Genomic DNA, 23,541 nt, shown 5'->3' with positions numbered 1-23,541 from the left:
TTGAAAACAGGTACAACATACTCAGAAAATGCCATGGGAGTACACAAGGACTTTTCTTCCACCTTTTACTCTCTATCTTTACAACTTTGCTCTGAAGTGCCATGGGAGTACTCAAGGACTGTTCTTCCACCTTTTACTCTCTATCTTTACAACTTTGCTCTGAAGTGCCATGGGAGTACTCAAGGACTGTTCTTCCACCTTTTACTCTCTATCTTTACAATTTTGCTCTGAAGTTCATCATAATGTATACAGATGACACAGCAATCCACAGTTACAGCCCATTCTCTTCTAATAACACATTAGACCAAGAAAGTTACCTTAACCTCCGCTCCTTTGCTGGTTTCAAACGGTGAACCTCCCCACTCCACCTCAACAAAAACAAAGCTATGATATTCACCACCAAGCAACAACTGAAGACCCTTGCCAGAAAGTGGCAAATTCTCCACATTAACCATACACCAACTAATTTGACCACTTCTTTACTTTGGAGTCTGGCCAGGTAGTCAATTAAATTTCCAGCGAAAAGTATGCATGGCAAACGCCAAAATCTTCAAAACCTTTTCTTAGTAAGGAAATGAACCAACTTTCTTTCTCCACAGGGTAGATATATTACAGGAATGTTATTAGTATGTTTTCTGATCCTGCACAGGACCAGACAATATACAAGGCTATTTGTTAAATAGTATAAAATGTGCCCTGGTAGAGCATCTCTATAAAAAATTTGTCAAATAGCACTGGTGATGCCACACCATAAAGGTGTTCCTACTATCAACCCCAGAAACTAAAGGTCCACTGGCCTGATGAGTCTCATCTGTAAGGCCCTGGAACATATTACAACAGACTTGATTAACGTAAACACTGAAAATCTCATCAGACTAGATCTGCAGCTACATGGTGTTGTTAAAGGTAGATCCTAGCTAAACTTGGTAAACTTCTTCAAAAATGTCACACTGTACCACAGTGGACACATAGCCTCCTACACCTTGACTTAGCAAGGAATCAGACACCATCCACCATTCTAGCGTAATTAATAAACTAAAAGCACTACAAATAGACCCATACTACTACGACTGCAACTTTGCAGCTTAAATGTGTTAGAGGAGGAGTGAGCTGAGTGATTAACTATATAATTATGTGTACCCACCCCCATCACATGTTCAGGAGCCTAAAAAAACAAACTGGAATGGATGAGAGGATGAAACTAACTGCAGCCTCACCAATGATGGTACTTAAAGTTAGTTCACTATTTTTCACAGCTGCACATTGTCAGCGTTCTCAGTTGAAGTCTCAAAACCTTTATCACACTTGCAAAAACACACATTTGTATCTCCTGGGACTTACCTGCCAAAAGATATGGAGTACTTCCTGGACAACTGATTCAAGTGTAGAATGCCATCAGAACAGCACACATTAAAAGTAAAAATGCAGAAAAATAAAAGTCAGAGGAGCCTGGAAAGTGATACAAAATCTTTACTGAAGTTTAATAATAATGTAAGTGCATTTGCAGTCTGTAGGCTATTTCGGTAGAATTGCATTGAAGTGGCATTAAACTACATTCCATGTTGGCAGGAAAGAACACGTTTTGCTTTGAAAATTAAAACAGGATATCCATCCCTGATCAGTTATATCAAAGTGGATAATATTTGTAACTGCTCAAATGAAAACAGTCAAAGAAAAGACTTCCAAACAAAGTAGGCTTGTCTTCAAAAATCAGAGCTACAATTCAAGCATACAGGTAACACCTAGTAGCTAAATGCAGACCATTACACCTTCTTGTCCACTGTATCACATTTCTTGTTTAAGACTCCACAACACAGATGCCATTTTAATTTTAATGCAGAGATAACCCTGTTTATGACAACTATCTACAAAACTGCCTTTTTATAGTTTAAAAAGATGCATTTAGGTGTAGGGATAGCAGAAACTTATGCCAGATCAGTATTTCCTACTTCCAAAGGAGTGAGACTTGTAGCCAGTGACTCGGGTACTACACAGTCACACAGTGATAAACTGAAAAGGAGTGGTGGAACATATGTTAATGGGTTTTATTTGGTTTACAGGCAAATAACTAGTTGACTAGTCATGAAGCCAAATTATTTTTCTGATTAGGTCTAGTCTCTATATTTAACCTAATCTAGGCATTTCACTCATTACAATTCATCAGAAGCCTTTTACAAAAGCTTGAAGATGAAATCTAGGTCTGTCTGTTGCTCAGTGCACTTGTCTGTGGCATTTATGGGAATTGAACTTGGTAAGAATGATTACATTTTAAAAATATACTACTCTACCCCTGAAACTGCTTAAGAAGACTTGTACTTTTTTGACAATTCCTACTGGTGAGTAGGCGAATTGTACCCATTCCATCCCCAAGCTACACTGCTGCATATTCTGTGCAATCAGCAAAGCTGTCAGAATGATAACAATTGATACAAATGTCTCTTAAAACAAGGGCACTTACCTGCACCATGACAGATTATACTGAATAATATGCCTTGTGTGGTAGGCTAATCAGAATGACTGTGCTTGCTGTACATACTACACAAAAAGCACCAACATTTAAGCAGCAGGAACACTGTTCTGCACATTTAAGGTAAGTTATTACTCCACTCGTTTATGTCTCAATTTGCATAAAATAGAAGAAAAAATTAAACTGGAACAAACAAATCTTCACATCAACATCTAACATGATTAACTTCCACAGAGAAAGTTTTTTTTTAACTCATTCCACAGAGAAAGTTTTTTTTTAACTCATACCACCCAATCAGGCATGGATGAAAAGGAATGACTGTAGTCCTCTACTTACTCAGAAGGAAGAGCAAGCTACAAATTCCCCAATATTACAACTTAATTGAAGAGCAAGCTACAAATTCCCCAATATTACACCTTAATTAACACTATACAAGGGAAAGGAAAAAGACAGGAACATGCATCTTCCTAGCTCACTTTACTGTTTTTATGTTAATCCTGTATGAATTTGTCAAGCTTATTTTTTTTTTAAACTGCAGCAGATGATGTTTGGAGTCACTTTCCAAATGTTCAGAAACTGAACATGTTCCCCTACTAAATATTTAATACTGCCCAAGTCACTCAGATTAAGCATTCAGCCCTATCAACTGTCATCTGTTTAGCCCTACCAGGATGGAAACATTGGGAAAATCAACTGGCTATTTCATTGCGAAGTCAACAACTTTTATGTTGGCTGTGACCACAATATGCACGCACACACACACACACACACACACACACACACACACACACACACACACACACACACACACACACACACACACACACACACACACACACACACACACACACACACACACACACACACACACACACTCCATTAATAATATTCCATCATGCAAAGACAGAGATGAATAACAGATGTCCATTCATTCTAAGAAGCACAGGAAAATTACACTAGAAAATAAACCGGTTTAGAGAATATGTGATGAACCATATAAATATATGTAATTAACCAGTGGCAACTTTTCAAGTTAGTCACTCTAGCTTCTTTTTAACATCAGAGGCAACAAGCCATTTACCTCCCGCACACATAAATAAAGGTTCACTTCTGAGCAGCGATATTTCTTTACCCCCCTTTTTTTTACTCAACATAAAACCAGTACCACAGATAAATACACTAAACCAATGCAGCTAGTTTAAGAAGTGTCCTCAATGTCACTACACCCCTCTTGCTAGATGGCATGAAGTTCAGAATCCCAGAGGATGAGCGGAAACAATCCCTCCATTCTCCACTACAGCCTTAGAAATGGCACGCAAGTTTCGGAATAGCTGCTTGGAAGAGCTGCTGTTGAGTTCCTTCATATTTTTTGTAATTCGTGCATACGTCTGGAAACAATGACAAAGTGAATGAAAACCGATGCTAATTTAAAACAAAATACTTCAACTGAACTACATAATTTTTTCAGAAAATACATATCACATTCATAACTTTCTTCTACTTAAAAAACAGTATACTGCATAATTTACAAAGGACCCAAGGGTCAGAGTGCCAACTTACTAAAATAAATAAATCTTTTTGCCTTCTGCAAACATTAAAATCTGATAAACTTGTACAAGTTAAGGCAGCTACAGTTTATTTTTGCCTGGGGTAGAGCACTTATCATAATGGGATTAGCCCAGGAGTATGTAAATAACACAGGAATGAAAAAACATAGAACTGCTAGTATAAAATTTAATTAATCACAGCAAAGCACATATTTCTACACTCGTAATTCAGCAATGTAAAATAGATATATTTGAATTTACTGCTAGCAACTAAAATTTCCAACCATAAATCAACATCTTACAAAACAAAGCAAAACAACTGCAATGCACATAATCTTCTTGTGAAGATAGGTGAAGGCTGCCAGCCTAGCTAGCTAAAATTTTGTAGATAATTATGTCATTCGTAAATATTAATGTAAGCCACAGGCTTGTTCTCTTAAATGTGAAAAGACTGTATTGGATGTTGGACTGAAAAAAATGTAACAGTGCACTCTGCTGTAAGAAAGCTGATAAGTCAAGCATTGTGAAATTCCTTGATCTAAAACTCAGAGTCGAGATGTCTAGAGGGAGCATTCTGCCTATTGTTTTGAGGCCAGTGTTAATGGCTAGAATTTACATGTATAATTTATTTTATTGCTCTGGCTTCCTGACAGCTGCGAGATCAAACGGGCTATTAACCTCTGAGTTTCTGTTAGCCTGGGAACCAGAAAGAAATTATGTAATCTGAAATGAATCAGCGGTACTGTGTTATCAATTTAAGGACAGAAAGAATGAGGGCGTTTAGCATTTGTCTTGAGAACATCCAACTCACCAACACTCTGCCTGTGTTCTATATGTAAATTTATTTTAGAACTGTGTTTTCTCTTAGATATAGCTAGGAACTAGGAAGATTAGATTAGTTTTTTCTGTATTGATGTCAGAACTTTTCTATTGTATTATTTTAAGTATTTCTCTGCGATCTCTGAACTCTTGATTAGCACTGTGTAGTAACAAGTATTGTATTGTGTTATTATTTACTATTAAATATTTTTAAACCTTTCAACTGTGGCTGTTTTGTGTAGAGATAATTTAAGCTCTAGAGTACATTGCATGTATATAGTGATACTGGCCAAGCCACTCAAATAAGCCTTGACTGTCCAGCTGCACTTACCATTTGGATAATAATATTGCACAGTATAATTGGACACTTTTTCATAACGGCCTTTTAGTAGCTGATAAATATTAGTGAGTGGTGGCAAGTGGTACTACCGTATAGTCTGGCTAAAAACAGCACAGCTGGAGAACCTGTACCAGCCTTCCTCAGGAGTGTCTGTGTGGTTGTATATAACTCTTACCTGAAAGTGTGTGTGTCAGCTTCTTGGGCAGGGACATGAAGCACTGGTTGGACAGAGAGGGTGCTGGAGGTTTTAGCTTGCCCACTAGGCTAGGATCTGGACCCTATAGCTGTGTCAGTGGGGAGTCTTACTGGGGACCTGGAGAGAAAGGGAGAGACCAGCCCTAGACTGACTGTGATCTCTGTGTGCTCTTAAGGGAAACTGTACTTTATGGTGTGCATATTTATTATCCTTCCCCTATGTGGATGCCCCTCACTGGTGTTAGTGGTGAGAACTGAGGCTCCTTGATTGCTGGGCCAGTGTACGGGTGTCAAATATTAATTGTTTGGCAAATACTAATTGGCTTGCAGTGGTGTTGGTAGTGTGAATTCCTGTAGCTTGTGTACAGTGATCTCTGAAGGTGTTCTTGTACTCTAAAATCAGCCACGCAATGAATACTCAGAGTTCAGATTACAACTATTTCTTTTATTAGCTTAGTTAGTCAGGGCGAGCAGGCAAGCATGTCAGCAGAGGAGTAAGGAAAGTTGACAAGGAGCCAGATGGCTGAGATGTGCCAGGCTAGGGGACTGGTGCATGGAAACTTGACTAAGGCAGACATGATTGCAGCTTTGGTCACAGCTGCATCAAAAAACAGCAACCAGGAGGATGATCAGACTGGCAGTGGAGATGTACCACACTCAGAGAATGGCCCACTCAACCTTTCTGCAGAGGACGTAAAAATCCATCTAGAGCTAAAGAGACTTGAGTTGGAGTCCAGGCGTTTGGAAATAGAAGCAGCTGAGAGACTGAGGAGTCTAAAGTGAGGACAATGAGAAACTGCAACATTTGCAGGCTGAGGAGAATGAAAAACTGCAATGCCTGGAAGCTGAGGAAAAGAAAAGGCAGAGGCAGCATGAAAAGGAGATCCTGACTTGCTGCCAGAGTCATGGAAGTAATGGGGAAGGGAGTAACCAGATCCCAGAAGCACAGAAGGTCAGTAAATTTCTTCTGCAGTTTAAAGAAGGGGATAATTTTGATAGTTTCATTCATATGTTTGAGAGAGTATGTAAACAGTATGTTGTTGACAAAAGGCTTGGGTACAGTTCCTGACTGCCTTACTCCATGATAAAGCTATAACTGTGTTGTCTAAAATGTCTGACGTTGACTGTTTTGATTATACTACTTACTCCATGGTAAAGCGATAACTGTGCTGTCTAAAATGTCTGATGTTGACTGTTTTGATTATACTACTGTTAAGAACTGCTTGCTAGAATTTTTTAAGCTAACACCTGAAACATATAGGAAAAAGTTTTGTGAGTATAGGCAAAGGCAGATGAAAGTGTGTGTGAATATGTTGCTGAACTGAGCACTTATTTCCATAAGTGGGTTGAGTGGATGTCAGGTCACCACTTTTGAAGGGCTGGCAGACCTTTTGGTGAGGGAACAAGCCCTTAGCACTTTGGCTGAGGACATGAGGATCTGGTTAGCTGATAAACAATGTGCTACTTCAGATGAGTTGGGGAAGAAGGGAGACCTATACTTAGCAAGCAGGGCATCCTTGCACAGGAAAGGGACCCCCAGTACTGGTCATGGGTCTAAAGGAACCCATGGTGGGTAGTACAGACTGCCCCAACAGAATCTGCCAGTAGCAGGGGAAGCCACTTGTCCAGGTACACATCCAGGACCTAGGGTTAAATGTTTTGAATGCAACCAGTGGAGCCATGTGTCATACAGATGTCCACGGAAGCAAGGTGGGGAACAAAAGGTGAGACAGTCAGTTAAGTGGGAAAGACAAAATGCCAATAGTAGGTTGTCTTGAGGCAACAAGGGTACTGAACTACCATCCTGCAGATGTCCTGATAGGGAAGGATTTGGATGAGGCAGTACCACGTGCTTATGCAGTAACATGCAGTCAGGCTAGGAGAGAAGCAGGTGGGTCTGGTAGCCTGGGGGAGATGCAGACAGACTGCATACTTGCAACCAGGACTGGTGAGGTGGTTAACTTCAGGAAGGGAGCTACCCTGTAGCAGTGAGACTGAATGTAAGCCACAGCTGCTTGTGGGTACTGATGTTCCCTTGGACAGAGTGAATGCAAAGGTAGAGGTGAGTAGTAGTGCCCAGGCTGACAGTGAGGCACCACTGTCAGAGCATGCCAGACTTCCTGTGGAATGAGAGCTGGGAAGGGTTACAAAGAGAGAGTTGATACAGGCTCAGCTCTCAGACCCTACATTGCAAGGCCTGGGGCAGGTAGCTAGGGAGGCAGCTGACACTCAAGGAAAATGGGAATCTGTATACTGGGACAAAGGGTTACTGTATAGAGAGTGGACCCCTGAGGGAGGGCTAGAAGGTGAAAGGGTACAGCAGTTGGTAGTGCCTAGAGCCTACCATCTGGCGCTTCTAGCCAAAGCCCATGATATTCCCTTTGCAGGTCATACAGGCATAAAACGTACAAAGAGACATACTATGCACAACTTCTATTGGCTGAGAATTTCCAGATATGTAACAGGGTATTGCAAGACCTGTAAGCAATGCCAAAAGGTAGGCAAGGCAGGAGACAAGGTGAGAGCTCCTTTGATGCCTCTGCCTATGATTGAGGAGCCATTTCAGAGGGTAGCTATGGATATTGTGGGGCCTCTGAGTACCCCAAGTTCCACAGTGAAAAAGTATATCCTAGTGGTAGTGGATTATGCTACATTATACCCTGAGGCAGTGCCTCTGTCCTCCGTTGAAGCAGAAAAGGTGGCAACTGCTTTGTTAGAGGTTTTCAGCAGAGTAGGTTTCCCAAAAGAAATACTGACTGACAGAGGTGCCAATTTCATGTCAGACCTGCTAGCTTGTCTGTGGAAGTACTATGGGGTGAAGCAGCTGAAGAACACCCCCTACCATCCACAGACTAATGGTCGTGTTGAGAGGTCAAACTCTACAATCAAGTCCATGCTACAGGCATTTGCAGACCAGTTTAAGAGAGAGTGGGACAAATATTTGCACCATCTGTTTTCTTACAGAAAGGTTCCCCAGGAATCCACAGTTTTTTCACCCTTTGAGTTGTTGTATGGGCATAGGGTGAGGGGACCTCTAGAATTAATTTGAGATGAGTGGGAAGGTGAGTGTGAATCTCACAAGGAGTCTGTTGTGGCATATGTCCTAAACCTCAGGACAAGGCTCAGGGAACTCATGGGCTTGGCCCAGGAGAACCTGGCAGAAGCCCACCAACAGAAAAAGGTCTGGTATGACAGGAGTGCTCGATCTAGAGAGTGTGCTGTAGGGAAACAGGTAAGGGTTCTCATTCCTGTCAGACACAACAAGCTGCAAGCAGCTTGGGAGAGACCCTACAAGGAGGTAAGAAAGGTAAGTGATGTTAACTACAGGGTGGAACTGCTAGGCAAGAGGCAGGGACACAAATTGTACCATGTTAACATGATGAAACCTTACCATGATAGGGAGGCCCTTGTGCTGAGCATTTGCAGTGGATTGCAGGAGTCGTCTGAGGGAGATCTGGTGACTGATCTTCTCAGTGAGGCTCGGACTGACACCTCAGTGGAAGGGTTAGCAATGTCACATCAGCTACCCCCTACCCAGGTTCGAGAAATCCAAGCAGTGTTACAGAGGTTTGGGGACATGTTCACTGGGAAACCAGGGTGCACTCACCTGGTGCAGCACCAGGTGGATACAGGACCCCAAAGGCCTATTAGGCAGGGCCATGAGAGAGTCAAATAAACTTTGAAGGAGGAGACACAGGAGATGTTGGAACTAGGATTAATTCAAGAGTCCAACAGTCCCTGGGCCTCCTCATTGGTACTGGTGCCAAAAAACGATGGCAGCACCAGGTTCTGTGTGGACTACAGGAAATTAAATAGTCACACAGCATCAGATGCTTACCCCATGCCTAGGACAGATGAGGCCCTAGAGCAGATGGGTCGGGCTAAGTATCTTACCACTATTGATCTTACCAAGGGTTACTGGCAGGTGCCCTTGACTCCCAGTGCTAGAGAGAGGTCAGCCTTTGTGACTCCTTTTGGCTTGTATGAGTTCACAAAGATGCCCTTTGGGATGAAAAATGCCCCAGCAACTTTCCAGAGGCTGGTAGATCATATCCCAGCAGGAACAGGAGGATTTGCCCTTGCTTAACTTGATGATCTTGCCATCTACAGCCATTACTGGCAAGAGTACCTTCAACATGGCAGAGAGGTGCTGGGCAGACTACAGAGGGCAGGGTTGACCATTAAGCCCAGGAAATGCCAGGTGGGTATGACAGAGGTCTCCTACCTGGGACATAGAGTGGGGGTGGTAAGATCAGGCCAAAACCTGCCAAAGTGGAAGCCATACAGGCAGGGCCTGCATCTGTTACCAAAAAACAGGTGAGGGCATTCTCAGGGACAGGAGGGTACTACAGAAAGTTTGTCCCCAGTTACAGTACCATAGCTACTCCCTTCACAGACTTGACAAGGAAGAACAGGCCAGATAAGTTAGTGTGGACCACAGCATGTGAGCAGGCATTCCAGAAGCTTAAAGAAGCTTTGGAAGGACCCCCTGCATTAGCCAGTCCAGATTACAGCCAAGAATTTGTTGTGCAAGTGGATGCTTTGAACAATGGGGTGGGGGCTGTACTTAGCCAGATTTCTTCAGAGGGAGAAGAGCACCCAGTGGTTTATCGCAGTTGTAGGCTCCAACCCAGGGAGGAATGCTATGCAGCTGTAGAAAAGGAATCTCTAGCCATAGTGTGGGCACTGCAGAAACTTCAGCCTTATCTGTATGGAAGTAAATTCACTGTAGAGATAGATCACAATCCCTTAACATGGTTAAACAGAGCCAGCCAGCAAAATGCCACAATGCTAAGATGGAGCCTAGGGTTGCAAGTGTATATGTCAGTGCAGCACCGCAGTGGGATTATGAATGCCAATGCAGATGGGCTCTCAAGACAAGGAATGGGGTAATGTATACTTAGACAGACCTAACCCTCTCAAGCAACGTTTCTCAAGGGTCACTTGAAAACCTAGCTTGAGTTCTCCAGGGGGGGGGGGGGGTGAAGATAGGTGAAGGCTGCCAGCCTAGCTAGATAGAATTTTGTAGATAATTCTGTCATTTGTAAATATTAATGTAAGCCACAGGCTTGTTCTCTTAAATGTGAAAAGATTGTATTGCATGTTGAACTGAAAAAAAAAATCTAACCGTGCACTCTGCTGTAAGAAAGCTGGTAAGTCAAGCATTGTGAAATTCTTTGGATCAAAAACTCGGAGCTGGTATGTCTAGAGGGAGGCATTCTGCCTATTGTTTTGAGGCCAGAGTTAATGGCTAGAATTTACTTGTATCATTTCTTTTATTGCTCTGGCTTCCTGACCAGCTGCAAGATTGAAAGGGCTATTAACCTCTAAGTTTCTGTTAGCTGGGTAACCAGAAAGAATTTATGTAATCTGCAATGAATCAGTGGTACTGTGTTATCAATTTAAGGACAGAAAGAATAAGGGCATTTAGCATTTGTCTTGAGAATATCCAACTCACCAGCACTCTGCCTGTGTTCTATATGCAAGTTTATTTTAGAACTGTGTTTTCTCTTAGATATAGCTAGGAAATAGGAAGATTAGATTACTTTTTTTCTGCACTGTTGTTGTGTCGTTCGGCTTTTCCCGGTTAGGGGTCACCACAGTGGAACTCTGGTCCGCTAATGATTGGCATTAGATTTTTACATGCCGAGTTGCCAGCTCTGACACACAACCTTCAACGAAGGTACGCCCATTCATGCATGTCTCCACACAGAAGACGCTCTAGCTGAGAATCGAACAGGACGTCTTACTATGAGGCGACAACGCTACCGCAGCACCTGATGTCAGAATTTTTCTACTGTATTATTTTAAGTATTTCTCTGTGATCTCTGAACTCCTGACTAGCACTAAGTAGTAAGAAGTATTGCCTTGTGCTTTTATTATTATTAAATATTTTTAAACCTTTCAAATGTGGCTGTTTTAAGCTCTAGAGTCGTCTTCTCTTCGGGCTGTTCTCGTTAGGGGTGGCCACAGCGGATCATCTGTTTCCATTTCTTCCTGTCCTCTGCATCTTGCTCTGTCACACCAACCACCTGCATGTCCTCTCTCATCACATCCATAAACCTTATCTTAAGCCTTACTCTTTTCCTGTTACCTGGCAGCTCCATCCTTAGCATTCTTTTCCTAATATACCCAGCACCCCTCCTCAGCACGTCCAAACCAACGCAACCATCCAACCTGAGCTGAACCTCTACTATACTAATTCCTAATCCTGTCCATCCTTGTCACACCCAGTGCAAATCTTAACATCTTTAACTCTGCCACTTCCAGCTCTGACTCCTGCCTTTTTGTCAATGCCACTGTCTCCAACCCATACAATATAGCTGGTCTCACTACCCTCTTGTAGACCTTCCCTTCACTCTTACTGGTACCAGTCTGTCACAAATCACTCCTGATACTCTTCTCCACCCACTCCACCCTGCCTGTACTCTCTTCTTCACCTCTCTTCCACACTCAGCATTACTCTGAACTGTTGATTCCAAGTACTTAAACTCATCCACCTTCGTCAACTCTACTCCCTGCATCCTCACCATTTCTCTATCCTCCCTCTCATTCACAAACATATATTCTGTCTTAGTCCTGCTGACCTTCATTGCTATCTAGAGCATATCTCCACCTCTCCAGGGTCTCCTCAACGTGGTCCCTACTCTCACTACAGATCACAATGTCATCTGCAAATATCATAGTCCATGGGGCCTCCTGTCTGATCGTCTGTCAACCTGTCCATCACCATTGCAAATAAGAAAGGGCTCAGGGCTGATCCTTGATGTAATCCCACCGCCACCTTAAACGCATCTGTCACTCCCACTGCAGACTTCACCACTGTCACACTACCCTTGTACATATCCTGTACCACACTTACATACTTCCCTGCCACTCCTGACTTCCTCATACAATACCACAGCTCCTCTCTAAGCACCCTATCATATGCTTTCTCAAAGTCCACAAAGACAAAATGCAACTCATTCTGACCTTCTCTATATTTCTCCATCAACACTCTCAGAGCAAACATCACATCTGTAGTGCTCTTTCCCAGAATGAAACCATACTGCTGATCACTAATCATCACCTCCCTTCTTAACCTAGCTTCCACTAATCTTTCCCATAACTTCAAGCTGTGACTGATCTGTATTATCTTTCTGTAGTTACTACAGCTCTGCCATCATCCTTATTCTTAAAAATAGGTACCAAAACACTTTCTCCACTCCTCAGGCATCCTCTGACTTTCCAAGATTTCATTAAACAATCTGGTTAAAACCTCCACTGCCATTTCTCCTAAGCACCTCCATGCTTCCACTGGTATGTCATCTGGACCAACAGCATTTCCATTCTTCATCCTCTTCATAGCTGTCCTTACTTCCTCCTTGCTAATCTGTTTCACTTCCTGATTCACTATCCCCACAACATCCAACCTTCTCGCTTTCTCTCTCATTCTCTTCATTCATCAGCCCCTCAAAGTACTCTTTCCATCTGCTCAACACACTCTCCTCACTTGTGAATACGTTTCCCTCACTATCCTTTATTACCCTTACCTGCTGCACAATTAAATTAAATTTATTAATTATTATTAAATTAAACAATTTAAGCTCTAGAGTACATTGCATGTATATAGTGATACTGGCTAAGCCACTCCAATAAGCCTTGACTGTTCAGTTGCACTTGCCATTTGGATAATAACATTGCACAGTATAATTGGACACCCTTTCATAAGGGCCTTTTAGTAGCTGATAAATATTAGTGGGTGGTGGCAGGCGGTACTACCATATAGTCTGGGTAAAAGGGGCACAGCTGGAGAACCTGGGCCAGCCTTCCCCTGTGTGGTTGTATACAACTCTTATCTCAAAGTGTGTGTGTGTGTGTGTGTGTGTGTGTGTGTGTGTGTGTGTGTGTGTGTGTGTGTGTATATGTGTGTGTGTGTGTGTGTCAGCTACTTGGACAGGGACATGAAGCACTGGCTGAACAGAGAGGGTGCTGGAGGTTTTAGCTTGCCCACCAGGCTGAGATCTGGACCCTATACCTGTGCCTGTGGTGAGTCTTATTGGAGACCTGGAGAGAAAGGGAGAAACCAGCCCCAGACTGACTGTGATCTCTGTGTGCTTTTAAGGGAAATTGTACTTTACTGTGTGTGCATTTATTATCCTTCCCCCTATGTGGACACCCCTCACTGGTGTTAGTGGTGAGGATTGAGGCTTCTTAATTTCTGGGCCAGTGCACGGGCGTCACACTTCTACATCATTATATGCCAATAAACCACACAAGCAATTTCACTTTATATCAGTACCGGTTTGTCTAGTCCAAAAGATTTTTTCTGAAGCAAGACTATAGATAACCCTCAACAGACAATCTACCACCAACATTCATGAAACTGTTCCCAGCCAGGCCTCTTTCTACACAAACAAAAATCTGAAAGAAGGACATGTTCCTCAGTTAGGGAAACAATCCAAAACAATTCCACTTTCCAAAACGGGCAATCCACCAAAAGCTGAAAATACTGACATAAATACTGTCTTTTGGTTAAGACACTGGAAGGTATCAATTACCTTCAGCTGGCAAACCATCTAAGCACACAGCATTAGCTACTCAACAGAAATTAAAGCAAGACAAAAGACCCACACTGTACTGATTCAGCTAGTGAACTTCATCAGAGCTAGCAGTGATTTGAGATGTTTTAAATGCAGCTCAGGTTTCCCCCATAGGGCTCTGACTTTATAAATCAGTTTACTAGAGCACAAAATGTAAATGGAATGCTACAGCTAATGTGCTGCACTGGTTTGGCAGCTACCTTATCAAACAGGTTACAACTGGAAGCCTGGCAAAAGTCTTACTCATCCAATTATTTATTGAAGATAGAAGTGTCCCAGGGTTCCATCCTATGGCCTTTACTTCTACCTTTGCAAATAACACTGACTCTCTGTATAAAAAAAAAAAAAAAAAAAAAAAAAAAAAAAAAAATGGAAAAAAACTATGGCAGTATGCAGATAATTTCACAACTCACCGCTTAAAGAATTCACAAACACTATTTCAATGTTGGATTAACCGAACACTTAAAGGTTTTTATATTAACATCATGTTTCCTTAGAAGTCTATGTATCAGGCCATTACTCTATGTTGTTTCTAATTCATGACATTACATGTTGTCTCTATTTTTACTGTAGTGCTGCGCTTTCTTTACTATCATACACATTAGAACATTACTGTATGCGTTTTTATTCTCATTGTTTGGAGACTTCTCCCCGGGCCTCTGCTGTAAAGGGGCTTTTCTTGCCCACATGGACTATTTTTGGTCAAAAAAAACAAGCACGACTGGAAGATGAGTGAAAAGGATTTAATGGTTTTAATAACTGGCTAACACAAAATAAACTTCTACAAACAGAAAAAACAAACATCATAGGGACTTCTAATACGACAATCAGTTGAATGGGTTGTTGTTTTTACTCTGAATGTGGGAAAAGGAGAACGTGGAAATGCTGGGTCACCTTTGGTAAAAATTGAAAATCATGTTATACAGTGATAGAGGAAGTAAAGATATATGCCTAGAAAAAGAGTATGGAGTATAGCTGGGGAAAAGAGATACACTGTCTTCCACACCGGGAGAGGTTAGATATTTGGATATGGCAGCATGGAAGAGTGCGATTCAGCAAGTAATCTGCAGTGCAATACAGACTGCATGAGCTGATGAAAATTGCTGGTTTGCAGGAAGAAAATTCAATAATAAGCAGCTAGTTGGGGTGAAGGAGGCACTCTCCTCACAGTTGGACAGCATAGAGGGGCTTGTGAAGTGACAAAAGGGAACTCACGGGTAAAATGGATGATTGGGAGACCTAGCAGGTGGACGTAAATCAAAAATGAAATGCTACAGAATTTAGCACACAGACAAAACCTGCAGTTTAACTTAATCCCTGCGAGTGCAGAGGGCCACAGTGACTCATCTACTGTCCTGCAAAATGAGATCCTGATCACCACAACCAACTGAGTTTTTACATCTTTAGCACAGTGCAAGCAGCAGCTCTAGCCAATGGTGGCTAAATTCCAAAATTATGTGATCAAAAAGAAGGTTCTGTTTCAGCTGTGGAGGTAAGGTTAGGAATTGAGAGTTCATGATGAGCAAGTTTTTGTGGAAAAGAATTATTCCCCTCAGACAAGGGCCAGAAAATGAAAATTCATACCAGCCTTTCCAAGGTGCAGAGAGCTAAATCTAAAGTTTAATTTGCAGTATCCTGTTACCCCCGAGAATCATCTTCCCAAAGAGAGTTATGTTGTTGCAGGACCCTGAACTGGCCGTGGAAGCACTGCAAAAGGAGAAGGAAAACATGGGGAGGACACTCTTTTCAGACTACAACACAAACTGTGGATATACAGAAAGCATCTCACTCAGTTACCAGAGGCCACAACACCCTGCTATCATAGAACAGTCTTTGCCTTTTGCAGAGGAACTGGTAGAAACATTGGAGATCTGAGGCACAACTGTTCCAACTGTGTGGTGCCATAAGAACTACGGCTGAAGACCGGGTGTAATGTCCAGCTTTTATGTGCTGGAGAGAAGCTTTGCTAGCAGGGTTGATACTTGAACAAGGGTTTGCTAAGTTTCAAATATGGTTCTTGCATTTATGTGGTGTAAGTACCTTTCTTGGCTTTGGATCACCCTTCCATATCCCTCTACCCTCTCTGTCCAAATTAAAGTGCAGTAAGAGTGTGTCAGCATAGTCGACTTTTGACTGACACAGACTTGAGTCCAGAACCAACTGTAACCAGAAGGGACACTAAACTGCATGTCAAAATAACACATTATTAAGAAGGGCACCCTCCAAACTGTACAGCCTTCCTCCAGCAGAACTGGGGACCTACTTAGTATCCACTTGATTGTAATTCCATTAATGTGTTATCTTTTTTTGCATGCTATTGGGGGGTGGTTAACGCTAGTACTGTATACCTAAATAATAGAAGTGTACAGCAACATCATTGATTTCTTGTGCATTAGTGAAGTACGGACTGATTTAGAGACCCTTTAGGTGTGCAACTGTTTGCCACTACTGTAATTTAACAGTATTTTGATGCCTAGCTCTTTGGCTAGTAGTTGTATTACATTTTCATTTTTGCTCAATTTCTATAACACAGATTTTATTATTCAGGGGGATGAGAAAAGGGGGCACTTTTTTGTGATCAAAATTTTGAGATTACTGATGAATGTAATATTCTTAGTATAGTTGGGTGCATGAAAAACAAAAAAGCGAGGTTGTAAAAGAGCAATCACAAGCTTGAAAGACGAACTTGAACTCAAATTTATTAGCGCTTTCAGAGGGAACAATATCTCTCCTTCCTCAGACAAAGTTCAAAGACATTTACCCAAGTATTTATATACAATCATGATAATGGCCAATTAAGTAATTAGCCAAAACACTCAAAAAACATTTAAAACCACAACCAGCGTTAAACCCGAACACATAAAAACTTTCTCAAAAAAAAACCCTCACAGAAAACTCATCCACTACCAAGTTATAATGTGACGACCCAATTTTTGCTAAAAGCGACATAGCGCAAATCTAAAAGCATGGGTAAACATTACACTTTATATCAACAATACAATAAAAATTGCCTATATATTTTACCTAAAAATAAGACCATTAGGTATAAATCAGTACATTATGTTCCAATAAACACTAATTAACTGTCTAAAACAATGAAAATATAAAATGTATATAAGACAACTCTCAAACTCAAAAGACAAGGATCACCTTTTCATGGCAAGATGTTTAAGAATACTACTAATGGAAACATACTCATTAAGCCCACGATACATGTAAGCGGCAGTTCTTATCTGCCAAAACACCTCTTCCCTCTCTAACTGGACTTGCCAAGGTCCTCCTCTTAAATCAGTTTCAATATGTTTAAGAATGGCAAATTTAAAACTGTGCTCTGTATGTTCTATAATATGTCTGGCCAGAGCATTAGTAGAGTCCTTCCTACTAATGGCATAATAGCGCTCGTAAATGCACTGCTTTAATTTCCTTTCAGTTTTCCCTATATAGAAAGCAGCGCATTTCTCACAACAAGCAGAATATATCATATGCTTCTAGTCTCACAATTATATTTGCCTCTAATACTGTATGTTTTATCTCTGATTTTTACTTTAGGTCCTGTACTGACATGTTTACATTGTCGACATGACCCACACTTAGCCATACCCATATTTTTAACATGTTTTGTATACTGCTTAACTGCAAGTATAGATTTTAAGTTATGTCCCCTCCTGTAAGTAATTTTGGGTTCTGCTCCAAATAAATTAAACAGGGCACTATCCCCTATAATAAGGGCCCAATTCTTGCTAAATACCTCTCTTATTTTAAAATGATCCAGACTATAAGTACACAAGAAACTTGTCCTAAAAACATGATCGCCACTCTTACTACCAAAAACTCTTTCATTACTTAATTCTACTTCGCTCTGGTTGTTAAGGTTTGACAAAATTGGACTAAAGTGGCCTATTTGACATTTATACACAACTTCAGATGTGATAGTGACCACCACAGAAAGCAGATACCCTCTATTGGTGAACATAGATCCCAAATGCACGCATTCCTCGATGAAATCTCTTTCATCAGAGATCATCCTAGCTGCCCTTACCACAGCCTTTTTCTGGTGGTAAGAGTGACAGCTAGTGAAATGTAGAAAAGCGTTGGAATAGGTGGGCTTCCTATAGATAACACTTTTATACCTAGAATTGACACTATCTTTAGATAAGAGAATATCCAAGAAGTTAATGCTGTTTTCCTGTAAGTTGTACGTAAATTCAAGGAAATCAGTCATAAGGGAAATGTTAGAAATGAAGGACAGCACTAATGCTAGAGGCCCCTTCCAAATTAAAACATGTCATCCTGGTACCTAGTGTACCAGGTGACGTTGTTTTGGAATAACATATTGTTAAATAACAGTGTTCTTTCCCAATGCGCCATGATACAACTGGCGAAACTCCCACCGCAGGGTGAGCCCATTGTCACCCCAGATTTCTGCAAATATATTTTACCATGAAAGACCATATAATTATGGGTCAATACAATCTCTAAGAGGGTTTTTACCAAGTATATGGTGTTATTATTAATCTTCCTAGATATTAGAAACTTTCTTATCCATTCAAGACCTAAATTTTGAGGTATAACTGTGTACAAGTCCCTTACATCTATCGTAACAGTAATCTTGATTAAAAGGGATTTTATTGATATCATAAAGAAAGCTCCACGAATCCTTACATATTTGGGGCTCTTGTTCAACTAAGGGCCTTAAAATACTATCAACATATTTGGCACACGCGTAAGTTATGGATCCCACCCGTCAACAATAGGTCTAAAGGGGGGGTCACTGATCGATTTATGAATCTTGGGTGTGCCAAATAAAACTGGTAGTTTGGGGGCTATCATGTTCAGATAGCGATGTAAATCAATATCGATGACCAAGGATAGACCTGATTTTGTTGTAAGCTGAATTTACCTCACTGATACTAGCCAGTGCGTAAGACCTAGCGTTGTTGACTTTGCATTTTTTCAACATAAATGTTATAATCCATAAAGACAAGCCCACCACTCTTATCAGGTTTCATTACCCTTACATTGCATTCCTGTAACATGTTGATAAAGTCGCGTTGGTTTTTGGTGATGTTAATATTACTTTTATTGTTAGTTACCTTATTAGTAGCTATAGCCCTTGAATCAAACTCACACATCTTTTCAAAAGAATGTAAAGTTTCATGCAATGGTGGATTAAAAAGGCTAGAGACTCTTAAAGAACTAATAAGGGTGGACTTCCCTCCCATAAGAACTTTCAGATTTAACTTACGCACAAACAATTTCAGATCGATGATAGTTTTAACCAAATCAATATGAGAATCAGGAACAAAAGACAGGCCTTTTGAAAAAAAGTCAACAATATCTTGGTTAACATCAAAAATAGTGTAGTTATAAATTTTGAAGTCCCCTTCCAAACTAACTATAACACGGGGGTTAGTGAGATGATGCATCATCTCCTGCACTGATTTCGCCTGTTCCTCGTGTTCACTTGATTTCTGCTCATTCCCGAGTTCATTTGGCCATTCCGGCTCCTTGGAAAACCCTGTTGGTTATTGGAATTCGATCCATTATTGTTAGAACTATTTTGTTGTTGTGACTGAGAGTTATTATAGTCACCATTATTGTTGTTATGACTACTAGTATTGTTGTTAAATAGTCTCTCACTACGACGGAGAGGCTGCACTTCATCTACCTGTGTATTAAGTGCACTGTCATGAATCCTGTTGGGTTCTTCATGTATATTGTCATTAGCTTCAGAAGGGGTCTCAATAACGTTAGCGGCCTGTGATGTAGGGGGTGGACGAGGATATGCTCTATTAGTTGAATATTCATGCATGTCTCTAGCAATTTTTTTCTTTTTGATATTTGACATTTTTACCATAGTTGCCTCAATACTGGTAAATATATGAGCATATTCGTACTTATACCGCAAAAAAATCACAGCCTATTTTAATGGTGTGTTCCAATAATTCAAGTTCGCTTTTCAAAACATCGACTTCCAATTTATACTGAACGATAAGCAGATTAATAAACTCAAACCCTTGTTTATCAAATAACATAAGAAGCTCCCGATGAAATTGTGAGCCTTCTATCAGACCTACTGGATAACACCATTGCCAGCGGCCATTAACATATACTGATTTTTTGCGGTATAAGTATAAGCTGCTTTCTATATAGGGAAAACCGAAAGGAAATTAAAGCAGCGCATTTATGAGCACTATTACGCCATTAGTAGGAAGGACTTTACTAATGCTCTGGCCAGGCATATTATAGAACATACAGAGCACAGTTTTAAATTTGCCATTCTTAAACATATTGAAACTGATTTAAGAGGGGGACCTTGGCAAGTCCATTTAGAGATGGAAGAGGTGGTTTGGCAGATAAGAACTGCCGCTTACATGTATCGTGGGCTTAATGAGTATGTTTCCATTAGTAGTATTCTTAAACATCTTGCCATGAAAAGGTGATCCTTGCCTTTTGAGTTTGAGAGTTGTCTTATATACATTTTATATTTTCATTGTTTTAGACAGTTAGTGTTTACCGGAACATAATGTACTGATTTATACCTAATGGTCTTATTTTTTAGGTAAAATATATAGGCAATTTTTATTGTATTGATGATATAAAGTGTAATGTTTACCCATGCTTTTAGATTTGCCCTATGTCGCTTTTAGCAAAAATTGGATCGTCACATTATAACTTGGTAGTGGATGAGTTTTCTGTGAGTGTTTTTTTTGAGAAAGTTTTTATGTGTTCGGGTTTAATGCTGGTTGTGGTTTTAAATGTTTTTTGAGTGTTTTGGCTAATTACTTAATTGGCCATTATCATGATTGTATATAAATACTTGGGTAAATGTCTTTGAACTTTGTCCGAGGAAGGAGAGATATTGTTCCCTCCAAAAGCACTAATAAATTTGAGTTCAAGTTGGTCTTTCAAGCTTGTGATTGCTCTTTTACAACCTTGCTTTTTTGTTTTTAAACAGTGTTAGTTTGTTTGAGTTTGTATTTATATAGTTGGGTGCATGAGTCAGAGCTGAAGTGAATTTAGGGTTCACCTCTCCCTGAAGCTTTCTGAGATGAGGCACAGTGGGAACGGACCTCCTCTTCAATGGTTCAGTGAGATTAATGCATTAACTGTTAACCTGGAACATTAATGGCCTCATTGACTGGAAAAAGGCTGATGTGACTGCATATAGCTGTAAATCTGAGGATAATGTTACCCTACTTTGGGAAACTCACATGACCAGAGAGGAACAACAGAAGTTTATAAAGAGAGGATTTAAGGTGGGGTACCATGCCAAGCTCAGAGGGAAGTATTTTAATAACTAAACTTATCCACTTGGCATTTGATGAGGAACTGGTTGATAGTAGAGGTAGGTTTGTGGTTGCATGAAAGGAATGGTTAGGTAAGAAGGAGAAACTGGCATGAGCTTGAGTATTTCTCCAAAACATGAAGCAGCTTATCCATAACAGAGCTTGTTCAGATGATGTGCGTGTGGGCAAATCTCTGAAGGTTGAGCACCAAGAACTGGCAAAGTGAACTGTAGCACTGGGGGAAGAGCTCATCTCAGGCTGCACTGGGAAAGGAGAGATCTGTAGAGTGCCTAGTGCTTGCATCATGCTGTATCCTGAAAAGTACAGCTGACATACCCATGAGGATGTCTCACCAGATAGACTGTCCACATCTTGGTGCTGATATCAAGTTATGCCAGACAAAGCACATCTACTAAATCCCATCAGATGAATGACTGGTGCACATCCAATGGCTAGGCCTCTCCTTCAGATCATGCTGACACTGAAGAATTCAAAAGACTATTTTCAGTCTGAGAAATCAAGCCTTGCTGAATTTAGTGGACGGTTTGGCGGGGGGGGGGGGGGGGGGTTCCATCCCAGTTGCAATGACTGAGTCCAGAGTGGGGGACATGACAGACCATCAGTTGGGTTCAGGCCATGTACAGACATAGTAGATGTGGGTGGGCATGTTGTGGCTGACGTCCCAGTACTAAGAAAGACCACAAAAATTATCGATAAAAGAGTATCCACTAGCATTTTCTCTTTCTGTGCTGTGACTGCATTAAAGGATTGGAGATTACGTTGCTGATGAAGTCATTGTTTAGCTATGAAAACACAAAATAGGCAAGATCTGGTAGGGTGTACTTCCTGGAGAAAGAGGCACAATAAGTAGCAAAACTTTTATCAGATGCGCCCGAGGCTGACCTAATCCACTGCCTTTTTTTCACTTACCTGTTTTTTTGCTCAATGATTTGAAAGATGCACCAGAAAAATGACTCAGTGGTTTATTAACTCTGATTCAGGAGCAACAGAGCAAAGTCATCCTTGGACATATTAACAGCAGACTACTAGATAAGTGGACACCTCTGCCTTTATCATTAAAGTGACTATACCCAAGAAAGAAATAAGGGTTTAGGTCTCAAGGACATCTCAACGGGACAGATGGCATTTTCTACCCTGTCATTTCATGTGAACAGGGACAGGAGGTGGCCCTGCCTACACCACATCCAATCAGATACAAAAGATGTTCCTGCAGCAAGTTACTTTGACTGGAGCGTAGAAAATATGAGCACATAAATATTTCTGCAGCTCTAACTGAAACAAGTCTGCAGTGAGTCTGACATCTGGTGCTGAAGTGCAGGTAGAAATACTTCCAACAAACGTTCTAGGATTGATTACAACTGTGCAATGTTTAAGCCCACAGCATGCAGTAGGTGGTATCAAGTCACAGACGTAGGAATTGCCACAACTGTCTTCTTAGACAGTCACACTGAATTTGTGTCTGCAGGAAACAATAGTATCTATGCAACCTCAGGAAATTCAAAGGAAAACATAAAAGTCTAACTTCTGTTATAACCAAGGAAAACTGCCAGTACCCAGTACACATGGACAGATGCTAAAAGTGCCTTCATGTGATTCTGACTTGTGGAATAACTGCATATATGGAGGGATGGCATCGCCACATATGCATTCAAAAATAGGCTGCCTTTACACCTATATTTATTGTTCTCACACCACGTCAATCTGTCCTTCATGTGCTTAATCACTGCTGTGCATACTTAAGATTCAATTCCTAAAGGTAGAAACCATTCTCAAAACATCTCCAGCTTGAATGAAACAGCAACAGATAAGCTAATGAACTGGCAATCTGCAGTCAAGATGAAGATCTTCTGTCCGCTGGTCGTACTTTAAACAGTACATTTTAAAGGACAGTTTCCACAGCATCTTCCTTCTGTGCAATAATAAGCAGTGGTTAACGACTGAAAGCAGCAACAGTTGGTGTAACAGAGACTCAGGAAAAAAACAAAAATCAAACTTCTAGAAGTATAGTGACTGGGAGCAATTTACTTGTTAATTTTGTGGTGGTAACTATGAACAGCAGGACTTCACTCACCTCTGTACACCATGTCTCGCACAGTACTTTCTCGTGCTCAGCAGAAGGCAGACCTTGGCTTAGGGAACGAGAGGCTCTGCAGATGAAATAAAAGATACATAAATTCTACTACTTAAGTCACATGACATTAAAATTTTTCTTTGCAGACTTCTCATGGAAAATGGGGAAGGAAAAGAAAAATAAAATCACAAAGTTAGCCAGATATCAACA

General features: G+C 40.8%; 1 protein-coding gene across 1 annotated transcript in view; it reads right to left on the bottom strand.

The window, feature by feature from the left end:
• Window positions 1-1,455: 1,455 nt before the first annotated feature.
• ACADVL (acyl-CoA dehydrogenase very long chain) overlaps window positions 1,456-23,541 on the bottom strand; it is an 808,259-nt gene continuing 786,173 nt past the window's right edge. Inside the window, exons 19-20 of the mRNA XM_044076702.1 lie at window positions 23,332-23,407; window positions 1,456-3,855 (exon numbers count right to left, since the gene is read on the bottom strand). Coding sequence (XP_043932637.1) covers window positions 3,718-3,855; window positions 23,332-23,407 — 214 coding nt within the window. The 3' untranslated portion in view covers window positions 1,456-3,717. The remainder of the gene's footprint in view (window positions 3,856-23,331; window positions 23,408-23,541) is intronic.

This window comes from Protopterus annectens, chromosome 7.part0 (assembly GCF_019279795.1).
Source record: "Protopterus annectens isolate FY-2018-M chromosome 7.part0, PAN1.0, whole genome shotgun sequence".
NCBI lineage: Eukaryota > Metazoa > Chordata > Ceratodontiformes > Protopteridae > Protopterus > Protopterus annectens.
Note: the sequence above shows the minus strand (reverse complement) of the source record. Positions and strands in the feature narration are given on the sequence as shown.